This window comes from Bufo gargarizans, chromosome 11 (assembly GCF_014858855.1).
Source record: "Bufo gargarizans isolate SCDJY-AF-19 chromosome 11, ASM1485885v1, whole genome shotgun sequence".
Lineage (NCBI taxonomy): Eukaryota > Metazoa > Chordata > Amphibia > Anura > Bufonidae > Bufo > Bufo gargarizans.
In genome coordinates, this window is record NC_058090.1 from 76,766,084 (window position 1) to 76,788,564 (window position 22,481).

The window sequence follows — 22,481 nt, forward strand, 5'->3', positions numbered from 1 at the left end:
CCAGGCTGGCATCAGCAGAAGCCAGGGAATGAATGTGGTAGAATTTGGCAAAAGTGTGAACTGACGCCCAGGTGGCGGCCCGGCAAAGCTGGGCAGCCGAAGCCTGATGACGCACCGCCCAGGAAGCTCCGACTGCCCTAGTCGAATGAGCGGTCAACCTGGAAGGGGGAGCGCGACCCTTCGCGGCGTAGGCCTCCTTGACAGCCGACCGAACCCAGCGAGAGATGGTGGCCTTGGAGGCAGGCAGACCTTTACGAGGACCCGCCGGAACCAGGAAAAGAGAATCCGAGAACGAAGCCAGATGGTGCGGCGGATAGGGGAAAAAATTAAAAGAAATAAAAATAAAAATAAAAGATAAAAAATTAGCAGAAAAAGGACCTGCTAGCAGGTCATGTCTGCCTCCTACGGACACTAGAACTAGACTGAGTTGTTCTGGCTCTAGCAGAGGGGTATAGCCCACCTGGGTGGAGCCAACACTTTTTTGTTTCTAGTGTCAGCCTCCTAGTGGCAGCTGGGCATATACCCATGGTGCTGTGTCCCCCAATGCCACGCACGAGAAAGTAGCCTAAGCTACACAAGTCTCCAGTCCGCTGCTACAACCCTGCTACATCACTCTGCTATGCTGGTCTCCAGGATGCTGCTCCAGCTGTGCTACATTATCACTGCTACCCCAGTCTTCTGTTCGACACCACTGCATCTGGTCTCTAGCTTCATTGCATTACGTCTACAGTTCGGATACATTAGCTCTCCAGCTCGTTACTCCTGCCTTCCTGCTCTGCTGCACTAGCATGGCCTACGTGTGTGGCCCAAGATCAGCTTTTCCGGACAAATGGCTTAGCACATCTACCTCACGGTGAGAGCATAACACTCGACCGCCACTTCATTCAAACGTTTCCTCACTGGGGTTATAAGAGTGACGATGAATGAGAACTAGGTGACCTCCAGCAGTCAAACATTTACCACCTAGCCTAGGGACAGGTGATACATTTAATCCACTTATTATTCAATTTAGAAGGAACAGTGAACATCCTGGTTATAGGACCCTAAGGGCCGTATTACACCAACAGATTATCTGACCAATGATTAGTCAGAAAATCCATCAGATAATCTGTTGGTGTACGACAGCCCTTAGGGTGTATTCACATTTTGTATGAACAGACACTGACTGGACTCACCGAGGGAAGCGACTGCAGCTTTGAGTTGTGCGCTGTTCTTCTCCAGCTCGTGGCTCAGGGTGATATGGCGCACCATGTGTTCATCTCTTAGCACAGAGTAACAGGTATGGAAGAGCTCCGTTATGCTACATCTCAGCTGGCCGCTTATCTTCTCCTCTGCAATGTCAGGGGAAGAATAGGATTACAACCCACTAATTCCTTTTGGAAGGAGGTTTTTAAGGGTGCAGCGGAATAAAGGATATGCAAGAACTGGAGCTCTCCTCAAAGACTCAACCAGTGGTCTGGGGAGAAGGTGTGACATCAATGACATTCAGAGGTTCATGATCAGATCTCTCTCAATATTAGGACCCTCAGGGTTCGTTCACACAGTGTCTTTTGCTGGTGGTCAAAATTTCACATGGTTTCAAAGGGAGGCAGCGCTAAATATTGTGAAGCTGCGGTTAAAGTGGCAGAACCTTCACAGTCTTCTCGATTTTTATTTTTAATGGGCTATCTTTAGAATAGGCCATAAATATCTGATCGGGGGGTCAGACAGCATGCATTACATGTCGATTATCTGTTCCCAAGTAGCTCCGGCGACGGAAGTACACAGCTCCATCAGATATGCAATGAACAGAGCCACGTAATTCTTGTGCCAGAGCTAAACGGACACAGCTGATCGGCAGGGGTGCGGGGTGTTGGACCCCAACCAATCAGATGTTGATGGCCATCGATCGTAAAATCCATGAATACCCGTTTTATGATCAAAGATTACTACCATAAAATCCAGAATGCCAGAATGGTCTCCACGGGCTCAGCTGACCTGGGAAGACCACTGACATAACTTAAAGGGGTGTTCCCAACTTGGACACTTACAGCGTATCCCTAGGATGTGCCATAAATGTCTGATAGGTGCAGGTCCCACTTCTAGGAACTGGACTGATCTCTAGAATGTAGCCACAAAGTGAAGGGACGAGCAGCCGCGCATGCACAGCCACCACTGTGTGACTTCTGAAAACACCTAAGCACTGGCTCGGCTATTTTCAGATGTGTAGTAGTGGTGAATGGCGGGTGGCCTCACTTGGGCAGCTAGGTCTTCATTCACTGCTACGAGACTTGCGACCATGGGCGAGCTCCTTGCTCGGTTAATTTTGGAAGTCCCATAGCAGTGAATGGAGAGCATGGGTGATGTGCCCTCTGTTCAAAAATGGCAACAAGACACACATGAACTAAAAAAAACACTATTTACAGAAAAAAAAAAAAAAAAAGAGACCACAAAAAGGCAAGTAACAGGAGAAAAAATCCAGACCCAATTTTTGTGTGAAGGAAGCCTAAAGGTGGATAAGAGGAGATACACATTTGGCTACTAGAAATAATCCACCGTCTGTGTACTCAAAAGACCATAGTGTAATTCAGAACTACCTATCTCCGTCTGTCCTTGTGGTAGGCTGGGGTAGTTAATGATTTTACTCATCTGCTGAAGAACCGCTTGGACACCTCTGATGCCTTCAGGATGTTCCTTCATCACCTCAGTACTCCGGCCTGTAAAAAATAACACACAAATTTTATTTTCCTGGTAAGAGTCTAATCCTTAAAGGGGGTGGCTCACAAGTAACACTTATCAACTACCTATGAGACTGCCGAGCGTAGGGCTCTGCTATGTCCATCAGTGCCGTGGTCACGTGCTCACTACAGTCCACACAGGGGCCTAGAGGATTGTATTCTTGTGATCGGTGGGGGTCCTAGTGGTCCAAACCCCCGTCATTATAGATTGATCACCTATTCTGCGAATGTGTGATAAATGGTTTTTTAGGCCAACCCCATCCCCTTGCAGGTCTGGCACTGGAGAAGCCAACATTACATAGTTGCTATTGAGGGGAAGCAGTGGACGTGGTATTACATCGATCCAAATAAATGAGCAACTCTATAATACAAAAATTTGTTGAAGTTTGCCTATGTACATTTTCAGGTGGGTGTCCACCATAAGAAGTTATCCACAGCAAAGTATCTGACTTAGCTTTTGGATTCTGATCTGGCCCTGGTTTTGCCCCCTTTCTGTTTTTTTACCCCACTTGGTTTAGGCACCTGCACTTAGCAAAGTCAGGGACCGTCGCCAAGTTGGAGGCCGCCATTTAGGGTGGATTGTCCAAGTAAGTAGGGACAGTGGTGCAGGTTGAGTATTGCTGGGAATTCCCATTTTATAATAAACAGGTGCCGAAGTTCATGGAGTGAATCAGAGTGGCAGTCCTGCATGCACACAGCTGTATTCGGCTTCTCTTCGGCAGTCCCACAGAATGGTAAGCGAGCATGACCACCGATCCATTCATTTCAGGGACCTCATTCTTGTGACCGGGTCAGAAACCCAAGATTAGATACTTACCCCTATCTTATGGATATGGGGCAAGTTCTTATAGCTTAAGACCGTCTATTCATCATCTGCCCTTCCTTCATATTGGAGGAATATAAATTTTATAATTTCGCTTTTACCTTTGCTCTCCAGACAATGTTGCAGACGTCTCTCCGCCGCCTCGAGCAGCTGTTTGCACGTTTTCCAGAGATGGGCTTGTGTGCATGCCAAATCAAAAGCTGCCATTGCGGCTGGATTCATCTCTTCCACCAGACGTCTCCAGCGATCAGTCTTCTCCAGGCGCGCACTTCTCAGCCAGAAGTCTTCTTGTAAAGTCGGTAACAGGCAGTCCGATGGAGCGACCAGCCTGTCCGTCACATCAGATATAGAATAGAAGACCATTCCTAAGAAGGGTTAATATCGGAATGTGATTGTGAGATCAAAACGGCAAAATAAAAGAATAGGAACTGCCTTTTCTGTGTGTAGGGGGCTGTCAAAGTACAAAGACCCAGGAAGCTGCGGGCAGTCATAAATGCTCCAGCAGGTGCCATGTCTACATTAATAGAGTTTACTGAGAGAGAAGAAGATGTGCACACACCCAAGACCATACACATGAATGTTGGAGAAACACGCCGATACCTGCAGGTGTCCTTCAGCGCCTCATTCTCCTTTCCCATTCAGAACGTATGCATGCTTGGTCAAGCTGGGCATGCATGTGTACGGGGCAGTCAGGAAGAGCTAATGTCCCAATGCACTTATTTACTGTCCTAGTAAACCACGAGGCTCACCTGCTGCGGCTGCGCTTCCTATTGCTTGCAGAGTAGAGCGGCTGCTGCCCAGCTTTTTGATGCTAACCTCGGAGGTCTGATTTTCATTTTTTTTCTCCACTTTTGAGAGTTCACGTGTGACTTCTTGATATCGCTCCATAAAAACGAGCTCGCCGTGGTTTGGAGAAGATTGCAGATTAAACATCCTCGAGACCTAGACAATGTAAAATACATATAAATAAAACCTGGGGAGGTGAGAAAACCAAAAGACCAGTAGTACATACACACGTTTACTCTAGACCTCCAGGAGTAAGACATCACACCCTTTCATAGATGAGCAAGCATTACCCCCTTTCCTCAGTTTTAGCCTGGACCACCAATAAATAGAATATAAACCTCTTCTACCCTCGACCACCAGGTACGCACATCCTCTTCTACCCTCGACCACCAGGTACGCACATCCTCTTCTACCCTCGACCACCAGGTACGCACATCCTCTTCTACCCTCGACCACCAGGTACGCACATCCTCTTCTACCCTCGACCACCAGGTACGCACATCCTCTTCTACCCTCGACCACCAGGTACGCACATCCTCTTCTACCCTCGACCACCAGGTACGCACATCCTCTTCTACCCTCGACCACCAGGTACGCACATCCTCTTCTACCCTCGACCACCAGGTACGCACATCCTCTTCTACCCTCGACCACCGGGTACGCACATCCTCTTCTACCCTCGACCACCGGGTACGCACATCCTCTTCTACCCTCGACCACCGGGTACGCACATCCTCTTCTACCCTCGACCACCGGGTACGCACATCCTCTTCTACCCTCGACCACCGGGTACGCACATCCTCTTCTACCCTCGACCACCGGGTACGCACATCCTCTTCTACCCTCGACCACCGGGTACGCACATCCTCTTCTACCCTCGACCACCGGGTACGCACATCCTCTTCTACCCTCGACCACCAGGTACGCACATCCTCTTCTACCCTCGACCACCAGGTACGCACATCCTCTTCTACCCTCGACCACCAGGTATGCACATCCTCTTCTACCCTCGACCACCAGGTATGCACATCCTCTTCTACCCTCGACCCCCAGGTCTGCACATCCTCTTCTACCCTCGACCACCAGGTATGCACATCCTCTTCTACCCTCGACCACCAGGTATGCACATCCTCTTCTACCCTCGACCACCAGGTATGCACATCCTCTTCTACCCTCGACCACCAGGTATGCACATACACATCTACCCTTGACCACAAGGTATGCACAATACTGCAGATAAGGAGTCCAGATCACTACTTTTTAATTTTCCTACTGCCCCCGGTTCCCCTACAGTTTGCATTCAAAGCTAGTCTGAAATACACAGTCAGGACTGCTGTGCCACGCCAACATAATGGAGAGGACTTGTGTGCGCATGAGCAGCAGTCCTGACAATGTATTTCAGCTCACACTATCCTAGGTGTTTTTCTTGTCTAAACCTAGGTGCATCCCTAGTTGCGTAGTCATACAGTACGAGTGTGGGTAATGTCAGATCCTGATATCAGTACACATACACAGATAAGGGTCCATTGTCAGGCGAACAGTCCCACAAGTAAGTTCCATATTGTGGGAGACAAGGCAACAAGGGTGCAAATGCCAGCAGAAGAATAAAATACGGCAGTACGACCACTATACCGTTCACCTACATCATGGGCATCGGTATAATTTCCTCGCAATATACACGAAACGAGCAGGGATTCTGGTGGTGAAAGCATCATGGGGATCAGGTTATTTCGCTGCTGGAGGTAGCTTCCTGCCGTCCATGTCAGCTCTGGCCGACAGGTTGGTGGCAGCTGCTCTCTGTAACACAAGACGTAAAACTATTCAGAGCTAGTGTAGGCGTGAGGAGGACGTGCAGTACGCGGGGTCTCGCTGCTCGCACTCGTTACCTGACGTGCTCAGTTCGCTGCTCGTGCTTTCAGTCTGTTTCCTGGATCCTGCTGCGTTAAATTAACACAAAGAGGTGTCAGGTCACCATACATCGAGCAACAGACAGAGATGAAGAAAAGTCTTGTCATGCAATGGCTTCAGTGCAGGAGAGAAGAGAAGCTCTGGTAACCTCCCTGATCTTCCGGGGGAACAGATGATTGGACAGGCTGAACACCAACATGCCCAATTTGTCTTCTCTCTAAGCTTTGCCTGCCACCACAGACTAGACCTCCGGCTGTTCTGAAACTACAACTCCCAGAATCCTCCTTTTATGGGAGTTCCAAGAACAGCCAAGAAAGTGTGCATGCTGGGAATTGTAGTGCCGAAGCTTGCTGATCCCTGGACTAAACTGAAGGCAGATGCAGACATAGAGGGACTTGACTGCTTCCATCTATGGCCTGCATGATGGATAAACCGTGCAGATAAAGCCGACGAACATCGCACAGGAGCTGAATATATTGCTTTGACATAAGTACTTTAAAGGGTTTGGCCAATTTCTACAAATATTTCCCAATAGCTCCTTGGTGTGACCTACAATATGTCCTACCGCCCTGGGTCCCCATCAGTGTAAACCTCTACAATCCTCATCCAAGACGGCGGAGGTGACGCGATTCATCCATGTCACTGCTTTCTGTGATGTCCTGAACATGCTCATTTACTGTCCAGCGCTTACAGCAGGAGAGGTTCCATCCAGGGACAGCACAGAAAGCGGTGACACGGACAAGTCACTCCACCGTCGCCATCTTGCAGCCTATACATGCAGCGGCCGATCAATGCAGCAGCTTGCAGAGCCAACACATGGGAACTCGTGGGCTGCAGGGGTAAGTCATGGCGCATCAATCAGTAAGTCACACCAAAAAAAAGAGAGAGGCCCTATTGGAAAATATTTGCCAACCACTTTAACTACACTTCATATTTTACAAAAGGTGCCCCTGAAGTATAAGTTTAAAAAAATAAAATCACACTAAAATGAAAGTGAAATATAAGACTGAGCTGGACGCAAGCATCCTATATACTGAATGTATGGGGGGGGGGGGAAGCCCATGGGCTGGATTTTAATTCATCCAATTCCCTGCCTCCTTGGAAGGAGCTTCTCTCTCTTTTAGGCTACTTTCACACTTGCGCTTGATCGGATCCGTTCTGAACGGATCCGATCATATTAATGCAGACGGAGGCTCCGTTCAGTACGGATCCGTCTGCATTAATAACTTAGAAAAATTTCGCAAGTGCGCAAGTAGCCTGAGCGGATCCGTCCAGACTTTCAATGTAAAGTCAATGGGGGACGGATCCGCTTGAAGATTGAGCCATATGGTGACATCTTCAAGCGGATCCATTCCCATTGACTTACATTGTAAGTCTGAACGGATCCGCTCGCCTCCGCACGGCCAGGCGGACACCCGAACACTGCAAGCAGCGTTCAGCTGTCCGCCTGTCCGTGCGGAGGCGAGCGGAGCGGAGGCTGAACGCCGCCAGACTGATGCAGTCTGAGCGGATCCGCGTCCATTCAGACTGCATCAGGGCTGGAAGGAGGCGTTCGGGTCCGCTCGTGAGCCCCTTCAAACGGAGCTCACGAACGGACCCATGAACGCTAGTGTGAAAGTAGCCTTAAAGGGTACCAGTCCTTGATGTGGTTTCTAGCATAAATCACTAGTACTTGGGAATATATGACATTTTGCATGCTGTAGTCCCTTTCCCTGCAGGCTCGGAGACAATGTTCAGATGTTGGTCTTCAGTAGCTCTGGCTCTCCTCATCTGCATTGGGGCTTCCATGTACAACAGAAGCCAGAACGTTCTGCCAGATGCGTCAAATGAGATACCAGTAGAGCCCAGTGGAACCCACTGACTTAAGCAGGCCTTACACAAGTAGGTCAGTTGAACCTCCACATTTTGGTGGAATCTGCCGACCATTCAGTATGTATGAGGGCCTGCTGACCCTCTCCTATGACTGATGACTGACTGGTCGAGCATGTTAAAATCCTGAGATTCTTTTATTTTCGTGAAGACAAGCCACCTACCGGAGCAGCAGCTTTCTCCCCTCTCCCATTCCCAACATAATCATGCTCGGGGAAGCAGGGCCATGCATATATTTGTATGGGGAGATTAGGAGAGATATCTGTTGGCCGAAAGAGTGTTCGACAGGGTCTTATGTGCAAGGTTGGATTTAGAACGGAGTCAAGAATAGTACCGTAGGCACTACTATTCCTCCCATTAAAGGGCAACTAGACCTGGCCAAATGAAGGTGCGGAAGGCACTGAACGGCTTCCATGTTCATCAGTTCTGCTCGGCTGAAGCCTGTGGCGTATACAGCGTCTCGATCCATATACAACACGCTCGGTTTTCAGAGGACAGCTGAGCAGAACTGTTGGAACCTGATGGAACCAGTGCTCAGAGCACTGATGAGGTGGTCACGATAGGCGCGGTGATACCATGCACCTCTATGGGATCACCGCTGATCAGTGAACCTGGCTGCGATGATGCCATGTAGCCGTACCCTTAAGCGTAATAAGAAAATCTAAAAACAAGCTGATTTTTGGATGTAGATTCAGTGTATGATTTTTGATGGCATGAGAACATATGGGGTAAAGGAATCTTTTAGAAACACAATCGGAGTGGTTTCACTTTACACCTCCTAATGCTGGAGTCTACTTACATCCTTTGGCTCTTCTACGTCTTTGATTACTTGAAGCTTTGTAAGTTCTCAGTTGCAGTCGTGTAGAGACAAGCTCGCACTCTAGAGAAAACATGAATGGAAGAACACTGACATAAATGAACACGACAGGGAGCGGGTCACTTCATAAGATCCTTATCCCACAGGAGGGCCTCATGCAGTCCGCAAGCCACGAATCCACAAGACACGTGCGTCCTGCACATCCCTCCCTACTGTAAAAATGGACAAAAAGACACGTTCTATTTCTTTTGCAGGACGGACAGACTGTCTCATCGATGCGGAGGGCACGCAGGTGATATCTGTGTGATGTCCACATTTCTTGGTGCCCCACAGAAATTAATAGGTCCGTGAGCAATCAGCAAAAATCGTGGAGCTAAAATATGGTTGTGCGCATGAGGCCTAACAGCTATTCCAGAAAAGCATGACCAATGAGTCCGGCATCACACCAGAATAAAAACCCCCTTTAACATTGTGGTTCGATTATCCATCATTTAAAGGGGCAGGAATGGATAATGATGATCGGCAGAGGTCTGAGTCCCGGTGTTCTGCCAGATCTCCATACCTTGCGAAAAGTCTATACCGGAAGTGATGCGGCCGCACCAGAAGTGCCTACCCCTGAGTGCGCAGGCGCCCACAAATCATCAGTTGCAGACCATCCTTACCGCAGAGCTGAGTGCTGGATACCAAGGTCACCAGTCGCCTGCGCACCCAGGGGTAGGGAGATCTGATGCAACATTTTGCGCTGCAAAATCTCTATACCCCTAAGTGCGCACGCGCGGCACTGCAATGATTCTTTGCTAAGTCAGTGGATATGCGCTTGCAGCGCCCGCACACCCTCCTCCAGCTGATTCCTGTGCTGGCCAGCGTCACTTCCGGTATAGACATCTGGCAGAACACCGGCACCCCTGCTGTTTCAGGAAGCCACCACGCTCACCCGAGCTCTGGTGAGTGCCACCAGCTCCAAGCAGTTCTCCAAGCACAGCGTCGTATATTGTATAGTGGCTATGCTTGGTACTGCAGCTCAGTCCCATTCACTTCAATAGGGCTGAGCTGCAACTAGGTCATGTGACTGATGTACGGTGACGTCACATGGCCTAGAAAAACGAGATTTTTGTAAAACTTACCAGTAAAATCTCTTTCTCGCTCTTCATTGGGGGACACAGAGACCGTGTGTATAGCCATGTCCTCTAGGAGGCGCTGACACTAGTAAAAGCTGTCCCCTGGCAGCTATACCCCCTCCAGCCTGGAGAGAGAGCTTCAGTTTGTGAACAAGCAGTAGGAGAAGCAAGTAAACCAACGAAAAAAAACGTGGAACAGCAACAATGCCAAGAACCGAACCAGGTTCTAACCAGCAACAGTCACAACTGTGGCTGAACAACAATACTGGGTGGGTGCTGTGTCCCCCAATGAAGAGCGAGAAAGAGATTTTACTGGTAAGTTTTACAAAAATCTCGTTTTCTCGAGCTGTAGGAAGGGGCTACAGCCCTCAAAACAGCACTGGGGCCTCTTCACAGTACAACAATGTAGATTGCATAGTGGTCATACTTGGTATTGCAGCTCAATTCCATACACTTCAATGGGACTGAGCTGCACAAAGGCCATGGGACCAAAAGACTTGATGTCACAGGTCGGGTATAAGGTTGCAAGCTCCCATCCGAAGCTCTGCAGTCCTCTTCCAACAGGAGTCAAATCCCCACTGATCTGATACCGATGACCTATCCCAGGGATGGGCAAACTGCGGCTCTCCAAGCTGTTGTAAAACTACAAATACCATCATGCCCAGTCTGCCTACAGCAGGGCATGATGGGATTTGTAGTTTTACAACAGCTGGAGAGCCGCAGTTTGCCCATCTCTGACCTATCCTGATCACTGGTCGAGAAATGAAACTCAGTGTCACGTACCCGCATTCCTGTTGCTCATCACCACTTTGTACCTCCACTGGGCTTCAGAAATATACTTCGACAACTGGATTACTCTATTCTTGAAGCCATTCTGATGTAAGCAACCCTTCTTCATCGCCAAGGTTGGGATTGTCCATGCGAATGGCCTCTAGAATTAGGTCTACCTGTTCTTTCAACATTTTTAAGAACGTGTCCAACACAACCTCATCCACCAAAAATCCGCTCAACCTACTGGTGAAATGCTTCAGATCTATATAGTTCGATCCCACCAGGTCCCACAAATTGTTCTGGGAGATTTCTAAAGCACACGGTGTTGATGCCTGAGGTGTACCATTCAGGTCGGTGATGAAGGCGCTACTGTTATTATGTAAGGAACATTCTAGCGGAGACCTGGTCAGTGTAGACTCCACTTTTTCAGTGCTACTGTCCAGGCTACTCAGCCTGCCGCCCTTCACTTCCGAGTCTTCTTCACCTTCGTTCCCAGCACTGCCCTCTGGAAGGGGAGACTCGGAGTTGAGATCGGCCAGGGAAGTAAACATTAAGGAGAAGATGTTTTCCAGCAGCTCCAGTTTTAGTGGTAAAGGCAGAGGATATAAATAATACTGGCACTTGGTTAAATACTGAACAAAGAGATTTGGAGATTCTGCAAAAAAAAGGAAAAGGAAATATTGTGACCACCATGAAGACAGGTTTCTGCAAGTGATGAATGGGACCTTCAGATGTGTCCCTCACCTGAGCTCTTCCCACACTCGCTGTCATCCAGTGAGCTGCTCTGCTGGTTGGTATGGTGGTCCTTGTACTGGGCATTACTGGGAGCACTGACGCACAGAGAGTAGATGGCATACTTCATAGCACAGAACGCCCGAAACACAACTATGTTCCGGTGTTGAGTCTGCTCATGTACATCGTGATGTTCTGCATAAACTGTAAGAGAAAAGAGAAGTCCATCCCCAATCTGCACTAAACAAAACCCTGGACACTTGGTTATTAGTCACAAAAAGAAACCTGTAGCAATGCATTTGTGAATGTGGGACACCAGTTATTACCCCTTCACTAACCTAGCCCACCAGGGGAGCGCTTTTCCGATAACAGAAAGTGATGGCATATGGCTAGGAAAAACTATCACTCTCTGACCAATGAGTAGCTAAAACGCATAGCCGATCCTGAGAAGGAAGGGGCCACAGCGCTGGTTTAGAGCTGCAGCCCCTTCACAGTGTATCCGTGCAGGGCACTGCAGCAAAGCCTTATTATCTTCTGTGATGGGGTAAACACTTTATGTCCTCTACTATCCTAGACCACCAGGGAAGCATGCACAAAACCTTCCATTAGGATAAGGCTACCAAGGATGGTTGCATTTTTTCTTCTCCTAGTCTAGACCTCAAGGGAGCCCTCAACTACTCCAGACCATAAGAGGTGGTGTATTAAGTCATGTGCAACTGTAGAACATCATCTGTATTAACCCATCACACTACCCTTGACCGCCAGGGATAGAGTATTAACCTCTCCACTACCATAGAACATCATATATTTAACCCTTCATACTACCTTATAGCACCTCCGTCCTCCAACACCATAAAACTATAGGGAAATAATGTAATAACCCCTCATGCACTAACCTCTTCTACTACCCTAGACGACCAGGGACGGTGCATGAACTTAGCTGCTACTCATTAACTACTCTAGACCACCAGGGATGGCGTATTAACTCCTCCACTACTGTAGAACTCCTGAAAAAAATTATATTTAACCCCTCCCGCTACCTCAAACCAGCAGGGATGGCGGAGTAACTCCTCCAACACCATCGATCTCTAAGCAAATAGTGTATTGATCCCTCATGTACTAACCTAGACTACTAACCTGACTTACACCTCCACTTCCTCAAAAAAAAATGAAATATTGATACAGATGAAGAAAAAAGACATTTCTGTACATGAAAGAATTATTTCTATATGTCTAGCGAGTCGTTATCACTGCACAGGACCAATCAAAAATAGCCTCCTGTTTCTTGCGGCTAGAGAACGGGGCCTCTAAACCCACAGCTTATTAGAGTAGAGGGGAATATCACACATATGTTGTGCTCCCATGGAGCTTTAGTAAGCTGTATAAGAACAAATCCCAGCACCTTCCTGTGGGAGTCCTCTGTGCAGAAGCTTCAGAACTTCGTCTTCGTGAAGCTGAGGCAGGTTGGTGAGATGATGAAGAATGTACAGAGCAGAGTGGCTGTCCAAGGTGCATAAATGACGGAGAACGTCTTTTTTGGAAATCTCCTGCCTGTATTATTACATAATAGAATGAGGTTAAGGGGTTATCCCATCAATCATTTTCATGCCAAAACTCCTGAAATGCTGTTATAGTCGCTTCAAGGTAATTTACAGTTTTTTGTATAATAAATATATTTTTCACCATTTTTGATTCCCTAGTGCCCGCCCCACAGATAACCTGCACTACTGGGCTCTAAAGAATCAGTCTCCTCCATCCCCTGGAAGGTGACAACATAGTCCCTAATTTTCTGTGCAGATGGGATTAAAATGGTCACAAACTTTTCACACAACTTTGCATAAAACAGTAGCAGAAGCAGCCACAAGAAACTTCGTAATATATCTTCTCTGAGAATTGTCTAGTTCTCCTGTTATCTCGTTAAATGCTTTTCATCGCATTCTCCCGGGCCGACCACGACTCCCCTGACCCAAACTGGCTTTGTCATAGTAATTTATGACACAATGAGTTTGTATCAGATTGTGGGGCTAATGCAGTGTGGGGAAAAAATATATATATTATTCTAGTCAATATCTCAATGCAAGTCTGTGGAGAGGGGAGGGGGGAGGAGTGAGCAGGAACTCAGAGACAGGCAATGGCAAGGAGAGACTGCACAGCTACCTAGGAAGGTTAAGGCCCCACACAAGTGCTTCATTCACAAACATACAGGTCAATACTTCTCTGTAATGTCCTCCATTATTCACATGTTTGTGAGTGACTGTGAGCCAGCTAGAAAGTAGATTTTCCTCTACTTTCTGTGTGTAGAGTGGATGGCAGCTAGTCTCCACCCACCATGTGTGGGAGAACTGCAAACCAGATATTCAGCAAGAACAAGGAAAAGAGCTTGTGCTACCTTTAGGAAAAGCTTTTAATATCGGATCAGTGGGGGTCTGAATCCCAGCGCTCCTGCCAATCATGCCAGGAAATGTCATGCCTCCATCACTGCTTACAAGTCACAGTGCCATATATTCAGTGGTGGCTTAGCTTGTTATTGCAGCTCACTAATATTCACTTATTCACTTGAATAGGAACGAGCTGATGCACCAGGCACAAACACTACAGAATATATGACGCTGTGCCTTGTAAAAAGTGAATGGAATGTAGTACCTGAATGGCGGGGCACTGAGATTTGGAACACAGCCAATCAACCTCTGATGGCCCATCCTAAGGTTAGATTTTAACAGCCCCTCTCTGTCCAAATATTAGAACTAGATTTGTATTCTTGACGTTGTCAACCACTGTCAGTCACTTCGGGACCAAGTGAGAGCTAACTTGGGTCATCTGGTACCCTAATGGTATAAAAATTCCTGATCTGTCACCATTGACTATTTTCCCATGTCAGTCACAATTTAAAAGGTCTTCGATGACTCCATAAACCCTGGAATTAGCAATGCAGACTCCTCTTCTTAGGGTTTCCATTCATTCTAATGGAGGTCATAAAAATCAAAGACGAGGAGCAGTAGATAGGACCCTACTTTTATAAATGAGTGCACTCCAAATTTGCTCTGTAATTCAGGTACTAATTAAAATAATCTATCTAGCATTTAACGTACAACATATACACATTAACTGTATAGAGACGATACAAATACAGTAGTGCTGACACCCACCGGCTGTGCTCTATGCACCACTCCAAAGCTTCCACCTGGTACAGGAGGCCATCACAGAACTCTTTTAATAATGAATCATCGTGGAGATCCTGTCGAGAATAAATAAAAAATAAAATGTATAAACTCTGTAAAAATCTTTTATCAAATACTGGCTCCTATGAAAGGGACACGGAGCTGCATAATTCCAGTACCTGGTTCCAGCACAGCAGCTCCTGAAATCGCTGATTGCCGGGGGGTGCAGAGAGCTGGACCCTGACGATCTCATATTAATTACCTATCCTAACGATGAGTTAAAGGGGTTGCCTGCTTTATTCATATTGATGACCTATCTTCAGTATAGGTGATCAATATCAGATAAGCGGGGTCCGAGCGCTGCCTTCTTCTTACCTGCTCGCTACATGCAGTGTAATTACAAGCCATCCCATTCGCTTCTATGGGAAAGCTCCTTCCTATACACTTAAATAGGAAGGAGCCGTCCCATTGAAGTGAATGAGACGGCTGAGATGTAACGCCACTGCAATGTCGACGGCGAGCAGGTAAACAATGAGGAGAAGGCAGAGTTCGGACCCCCCACCTGTCACTCGCCTACTTTCTGTAGATCAAGAGAGACAAGCTCGTTCCCTCAGGTCCGATTCCTGGACGGACGAGAAGAAGACACCTAGACCCTCTATTGTGTCTTAATACACGTACCATATTTTTGTGCATGACGTGCAGCAGTGATTTGGCGGACTCTGTACTCTGCAGGTGGGTCCATCCCAAGAGAACTAGAAGACGTCTCAAAGGCGTAAACTCGTTAGACAGGAGCATGTGTAGACTGGAGAAATCTTCTTTTTTCAAGAGGGCCAAGGCAGTAAGCTGGAAACAATCAGTAAGCAGACAAGTCAGGTAACAGATCTGTGCTATGTATTATTTTATTACAGTCACAGAACCCCACTCCGAACCATCAGAATTATTCTGTGTGGTCAGATGACGTGTAATAACATGGGGGAATAACAGACTTGGGACCTGCACCTGACATCCTAGTGACATGCCATCAATGTCCCAGATGGGAAAACTTATTTATTTAAGTTTTAAAATTGCCAGACAGATGGGATAAAAATCAGCTGAACCCAATGGTATCTAATATCCATGGGGGCCCGCTGATTTTACCCTTGACTGCAGATGTAGAGGGAAACAAGGATCGGGCATGTTAGATTCTGACTGAGTTATCTCATGTGTAAGGCAAGGTTAATTCAGTCCATCAGTGTGGATGTCTACTAAGTAGTAACTGAGGATCATGAGTGATCCAGTAGCAGGAGCCGGCACAGGAAAGAAGTCCTCTACGTTCAGTAATAGAGCGGTGATACACGACTGACCAGAATCTGCAACAGGAAGTGTTTGTCTGTAGACAGACTGTAGAAATAGATCTTCTTCCACGGCCTTGCCTGCTCCCGATCATAGAATAAAGTAAGGACTGCTCTTTCTGCATCACTAAGGTCTTGAGCTGCTCCTGGTCCTTGAAGAAAGTGGAGAAGAACATGTTATCATGGAAAGATGATGCATCCAACGAGAAATAACGAGACCCAGAAGAAATCTCCAGAATCTTATGCAATAAAACCACAAGACAGCGGCCACTGATATCAATGTGGACAGACACGAGAAGCCATGAGGCTCTCCAGACCTCTAATGGGAAATAAATACTAATGGGTGACTATCCTCTGACTGTAGCCTTAAGGGGAATTTAAGAGGGACCCAGGAAATGTCTCAGTGGAGGTATGACCAATTTTGATTTTATTTATGCCGTGCTGAGCCTTTTATACTAAAAAATATCGGTCAGACAAGCCCTTTAAGGAGAATCTCTTCATAAAATTATTACATGAAAATATAAAGTCCCATTTACATGCCATATGTGGAGAGCAGGCTGACAACTCTATGGCCAGTGTCATTGCTCCTAATGGAGGGTGACACCCATAAATAGATCTTCTACCAACTGTATTTCCCACCATAGACATTTCTGGTATCTCCACAGGCTATATGTATAACAGGTAAGGGAGGGGGTCACAACACATACATATTATATAATGTATAATCTGTGGTATACAGTACTGAATATTACAGCAGACTGCTACATACAGCTGGAAAAAAGGAATACCAAAATATTCCAGGGCAACGGAGGTGGACCTCCAGGGGTAAATGGAGCCTATAGAAACCTGACATATACGTCTACGTAGCCTAAAGTAAGTCAAAGCCTAACATATTGTTCTACAGACCTTTTCCAGGAGACTTCTGAGTGATTATATGGGCCTTTATCTTCTCCTTAGACACAGTACCATACAAGGTAACGAGTCCAAAGTTCTGCTTCCTCAGCAAACACGCCTGAACATGATCTTCTGAGAGAATTCTCTTGTCAGAACAAATCTCAAAGAGCTCCTCACATAAATGGCGGAGCTCGCTGGCCTGGAGCTCCATACTGAAGTGCATAGAGCCTAAGACCCTGTATATCTGACTGACAGTATGTCCACGTGTGGCCCCAGCCTCATCTTTCTCCTGGAGTGACGATAACAAGTCTAAGAGGAAGTTCACCGTGATGTTCAGAAGGTAGTGGTTGTATTCACTAGAGGCATCATCCACTAATAGAAAACCTATCAGTGCCTGCACCAGCCGAGGATTCTGGGATAAACCTCCCCGGAGAGATGAGATGGTAGCCTCGCTGAATCGAGGACTTGGGGTTTCCCTTCTTTCCTTTACTTCTGAGTGACTGTATAGAAATGCTTCATACAGCTCCTATGGAGAAAAACCGTGTTAGCAAGATATAGGAACGCAGTAGCAGATGCTTTAGAGGTCATCTAAACCAAATGTATCAGCAAAGTCTCTAGTGGAGGTGAGGGCCCGCTGCGACTACGGGAGAAGGGGCCCGCTGCGACTAGGGGAGAAGCGGAAGGGGCCCGCTGCGACTAGGGGAGAAGCGGAAGGGGCCCGCTGCGACTACGGGAGAAGCGGAAGGGGCCCGCTGCGACTACGGGAGAAGCGGAAGGGGCCCGCTGCGACTACGGGAGAAGCGGAAGGGGCCCGCTGCGACTACTATAGTTGTAGAAAGCGCACTTATATGACTACTGCAAAGTAAAGGGCTGATGCGACAACTTTATTTGGTGGGAGCACTGCTGTGACTACTGGAGACGTAGAGAGGGCAGTGATGTGACTACTGGGGAAGTGGGAAGCTGTTGAAACTACTAATAAAATTAGGGGCTGTGCCGTGTCTGCTGGAATAGAGAGGGGCAATGCTGTGACTGCTGGAGACGTAGAGAGGGCACTGTGGTGACTATTGGTAAAGTGGGACCTGCTGTGACTACTGGAATAGTTGGGAGGACCATGCTTCGATGACCACAGAAGTGGGAAAGAGGGATTTTACTACTGAGTGGGAAGGTACACCACGGGGACTTAAATACTGATGACTAGTGGGGTCTGCTCTAACTTCCATTAAGGGAAGCTCTACTGGAGAGAGGAGCACAATCTCCAGTCAGGAGTAAGGTAAGGCTCGCTCATTCCTGGAAGCAATGTGTTTGTGGACTTTTCATGTATCAGTCACTGTGAACCAGCGAGGTCTCCCACCGGAGTGTCAGAGCTGGACTTGCACAGGATGTGTCCAGGCCTGATTTCATGTATTGCACGAGTAAATATAAGGCGATGAGGTGACAATAGATGTGAAGCTCCTCGCTGTGATAGTTCTCAGATCCTCTCGCTTTGGACAGAACAGGTTCTGAAACTAGTTCTCCAGATTTTACCTTCACAGCTTGCTCTGATGCTTCATCCTGAAACTCCTCCAGCAGAAGAAGGAACTCAGTTTCATCTGTGAGAACATCCGGCGGCCGCTTCTACAATACAAAGGAAGGAGGAGGAGAACGTTCACAGATGTTCACACTGGATGAGCAGCCTACGATAAAGACATGAACTGTTTTTCTTTGTCGTTCAGAGGTTGAAGTTATCCTTAGGGTCCACCAGTCAACACCTCTGGAGCGGAGCAGTGTTATCATGGGGACACTGTGTGGTCCTAAAATACAACACATCTGAAAGTCCTCACTGGCAGTGCTGTGGATGGAGATCTGTAGTCACACCATGTCCCTAGGACAACTATCACGTTCTATGGTGCAGTAAGAATGTCATCCCATAGTGGCCCCAGAAGTAATAATGTCATCCCATAGTGGCCCCAGAGGTAATAAGGTCATCCCATAGTGGCCCCAGAGGTAATAAGGTCATCCCATAGTGGCCCCAGAGGTAATAAGGTCATCCCATAGTGGCCCCAGAGGTAATAAGGTCATCCCATAGTGGCCCCAGAGGTAATAATGTCATCCCATAGTGGCCCCAGAGGTAATAATGTCATCCCATAGTGGCCCCAGAGGTAATAATGTCATCCCATAGTGGCCCCAGAGGTAATAATGTCATCCCATAGTGGCCCCAGAGGTAATAATGTCATCCCATAGTGGCCCCAGAGGTAATAATGTCATCCCATAGTGGCCCCAGAAGTAATAAGGTCATCTCATAGTGGCCCCAGAGGTAATAAGGTCATCCCATAGTGGCCCCAGCGGTAATAAGGTCATCCCATAGTGGCCCCAGCGGTAATAAGGTCATCTCATAGTGGCCCCAGAGGTAATAAGGTCATCCCATAGTGGCCCCAGCGGTAATAAGGTCATCCCATAGTGGCCCCAGCAGTAATAAGGTCATCCCATAGTGGCCCCAGCAGTAATAAGGTCATCCCATAGTGGCCCCAGCAGTAATAAGGTCATCCCATAGTGGTCCCAGCAGTAATAAGGTCATCCCATAGTGGCCCCAGCAGTAATAACGTCATCCCATAGTGGCCCCAGCAGTAATAACGTCATCCCATAGTGGCCCCAGCAGTAATAACGTCATCCCATAGTGGCCCCAGCAGTAATAACGTCATCCCATAGTGGCCCCAGCAGTAATAACGTCATCCCATAGTGGCCCCAGCAGTAATAACGTCATCCCATAGTGGCCCCAGCAGTAATAACGTCATCCCATAGTGGCCCCAGCAGTAATAACGTCATCCCATAGTGGCCCCAGCAGTAATAACGTCATCCCATAGTGGCCCCAGCAGTAATAACGTCATCCCATAGTGGCCCCAGCAGTAATAATGTAATGACATCCCATAGTGGCCCCAGCAGTAATAACGTCATCCCATAGTGGCCCCAGCAGTAATAACGTCATCCCATAGTGGCCCCAGCAGTAATAACGTCATCCCATAGTGTCCCCAGCAGTAATAATGTCATCCCATAGTGGCCCCAGCAGTAATAATGACATCCCATAGTGGCCCCAGCAGTAATAATGTCCCCCAGAGTGACCCCAGCAGTAATAATGTCCCCCAGAGTGACCCCAGCAGTAATAATGTCCCCCATAGTGGCCCCCCAGCGGTAATAATGTCCCTCATAGTAAACCCCTGTAGTAGTAATGTCATCCCATAGTGACCCCAGTACTAATAACGTCATCCCATAGCGGCCCCCAGCAGTAATAATGTCCTTCATAGTGGCCCCCAGTGGTAATAATGTCCCTCATAGTGGACCCCTGTAGTAGTAATGTCCCCCATAGTGACCCCAGTACTAATAACGTCCCCATAGCGGCCCCCAGCAGTAATAATGTCCCTCATAGTGGACCCCTGTAGTAGTAATGGCCCCCATAGTGACCCCAGTACTAATAACGTCCCCATAGTGACCCCAGTACTAATAACGTCCCCATAGTGACCCCAGTACTAATAACGTCCCCATAGCGGCCCCCAGCAGTAATAATGTCCCTCATAGTGGACCCCTGTAGTAGTAATGGCCCCCATAGTGACCCCAGTACTAATAACGTCCCCATAGTGACCCCAGTACTAATAACGTCCCCATAGCAGCCCCCAGCAGTAATAATGCTGCACTCATGTATAAGAAGATGTTAAAAAAAAAACAGTCCCATAGATGTTAATAGGAAAACGGACAGAAATAGGACGCGTCCTATTTTTTAACGGTCTCTATTCACTGGCTGTAAAAAATGGCCAGTTAACAGTCCTATAGTCTGCAATGGTTCTGAAAATGGCCGTTTTTCACTGGCGTGTGAATGTAGCCTTACTCAGCTCAGTCCTAATGAAGTGAATGGACCTGGGCTGCAATACCGAGCACAGCCACTACACAATGGAGGGCGCTGTGCTTGGTATACTATGAAGAGGCTGCAGCAGTCACTGATCAGATACTGAGGAGAGGTCACTGATATTTCACTCCTAGAAAGCCCCTTTGCCTGCAGTATAAAGCAATGTTCATGCGGAGTCCGCTAAGGATTGTCCGTCTGTACACGGCCTTAGGTGCACCTACCATATATAGGATTACTTACCTCAGCCTGGCCCAGCCAAGCGTCCAACGCGTCATACCAATACCAGGCGAGCCTCTGAGGCGAGCGCTCCTCATCACACCTGCGGGGAAAGCATCAGATGAAGACAACTGGATAATCCAAGAACTGGGTCACAGCCAATATGTATCCTAGGCTCGCCAGGAGGGTAAAGGCTGTTATGGCGGCCATACTGGGAGTCACCCAGCTTTCCAGGATACAGATAGAATGAGATATATAATGTACACACACATCAAGAAGCCGGGGAATAGAAAGGTGCGGGGTAGAATTACGAGCTGGCCGGCAGCCTAGGACTGGGAGCACTGGTGTAAATATTAGGACAGGAGGTAACAGGCTGTACAGAATGGGAGGTACCCCCCCGCCAGGCTTGTCAGTCACAGGGGGCGACATCAACACGTGTATCCGGATAAAGACAAAGGATATTGTGGAGAGCCCACAGGATGACATCTGTCAGCGATTGCTTCTGCCTGGGAGCCACCTGTAGCAGATAACTGGAAACTGCCTGCTCCATGCTAGTGGGGGGGGGGCGCTGTGGATGGCACCGTTATGGGGGGGGCGCTGTGGATGGCACCGTTATGGGGGGGCGCTGTGGATGGCACCGTTATGGGGGGACGCTGTGGATGGCACCGTTATGGGGGGGATGCTGTGGATGGCACCGTTATGGGGGGGATGCTGTGGATGGCACCGTTATGGGGGGGATGCTGTGGATGGCACCGTTATGGGGGGGATGCTGTGGATGGCACCGTTATGGGGGGGATGCTGTGGATGGCACCGTTATGGGGGGGATGCTGTGGATGGCACCGTTATGGGGGGGATGCTGTGGATGGCACCGTTATGGGGGGGATGCTGTGGATGGCACCGTTATGGGGGGGATGCTGTGGATGGCACCGTTATGGGGGGGATGCTGTGGATGGCACCGTTATGGGGGGGATGCTGTGGATGGCACCGTTATGGGGGGGATGCTGTGGATGGCACCGTTATGGGGGGGGATGCTGTGGATGGCACCGTTATGGGGGGGGGCGCTGTGGATGGCACCGTTATGGGGGGGGCGCTGTGGATGGCACCGTTATGGGGGGGGCGCTCTGGAGGTCACCGTTATGGGGGGCGCTCTGGAGGTCACCGTTATGGGGGGCGCTCTGGAGGTCACCGTTATGGGGGGGCGCTGTGGATGGCACCGTTATGGGGGGCACTCTGGAGGTCACCGTTATGGGGGGCGCTCTGGAGGTCACCGTTATGGGGGGCGCTCTGGAGGTCACCGTTATGGGGGGCGCTGTGGAGGTCACCGTTATGGGGGGCGCTGTGGAGGTCACTGTTATGGGGGGCGCTCTGGAGGTCACCGTTATGGGGGCGCTCTGGAGGTCACCGTTATGGGGCGCTGTGGATGGCACCGTTATGGGGGCGCTGTGGATGGCACCGTTATGGGGGCAC

At 48.4% G+C, this 22,481-nt stretch overlaps 1 protein-coding gene across 1 annotated transcript in view; it reads right to left on the minus strand.

Annotated features, from left to right (window-relative positions):
* ZFYVE26 (zinc finger FYVE-type containing 26) overlaps positions 1–22,481 on the minus strand; it is a 56,462-nt gene that overhangs the window by 32,979 nt on the left and 1,002 nt on the right. Inside the window, 18 exon segments of the mRNA XM_044271228.1 lie at positions 1,176–1,331; positions 2,577–2,696; positions 3,642–3,905; positions 4,290–4,482; positions 5,970–6,074; positions 6,076–6,121; positions 6,206–6,263; positions 8,903–8,983; positions 10,822–10,963; positions 10,965–11,464; positions 11,554–11,745; positions 12,944–13,092; positions 14,688–14,776; positions 15,378–15,542; positions 16,043–16,182; positions 16,937–17,450; positions 18,449–18,538; positions 21,039–21,117. Coding sequence (XP_044127163.1) covers positions 1,176–1,331; positions 2,577–2,696; positions 3,642–3,905; positions 4,290–4,482; positions 5,970–6,074; positions 6,076–6,121; positions 6,206–6,263; positions 8,903–8,983; positions 10,822–10,963; positions 10,965–11,464; positions 11,554–11,745; positions 12,944–13,092; positions 14,688–14,776; positions 15,378–15,542; positions 16,043–16,182; positions 16,937–17,450; positions 18,449–18,538; positions 21,039–21,117 — 3,083 coding nt within the window.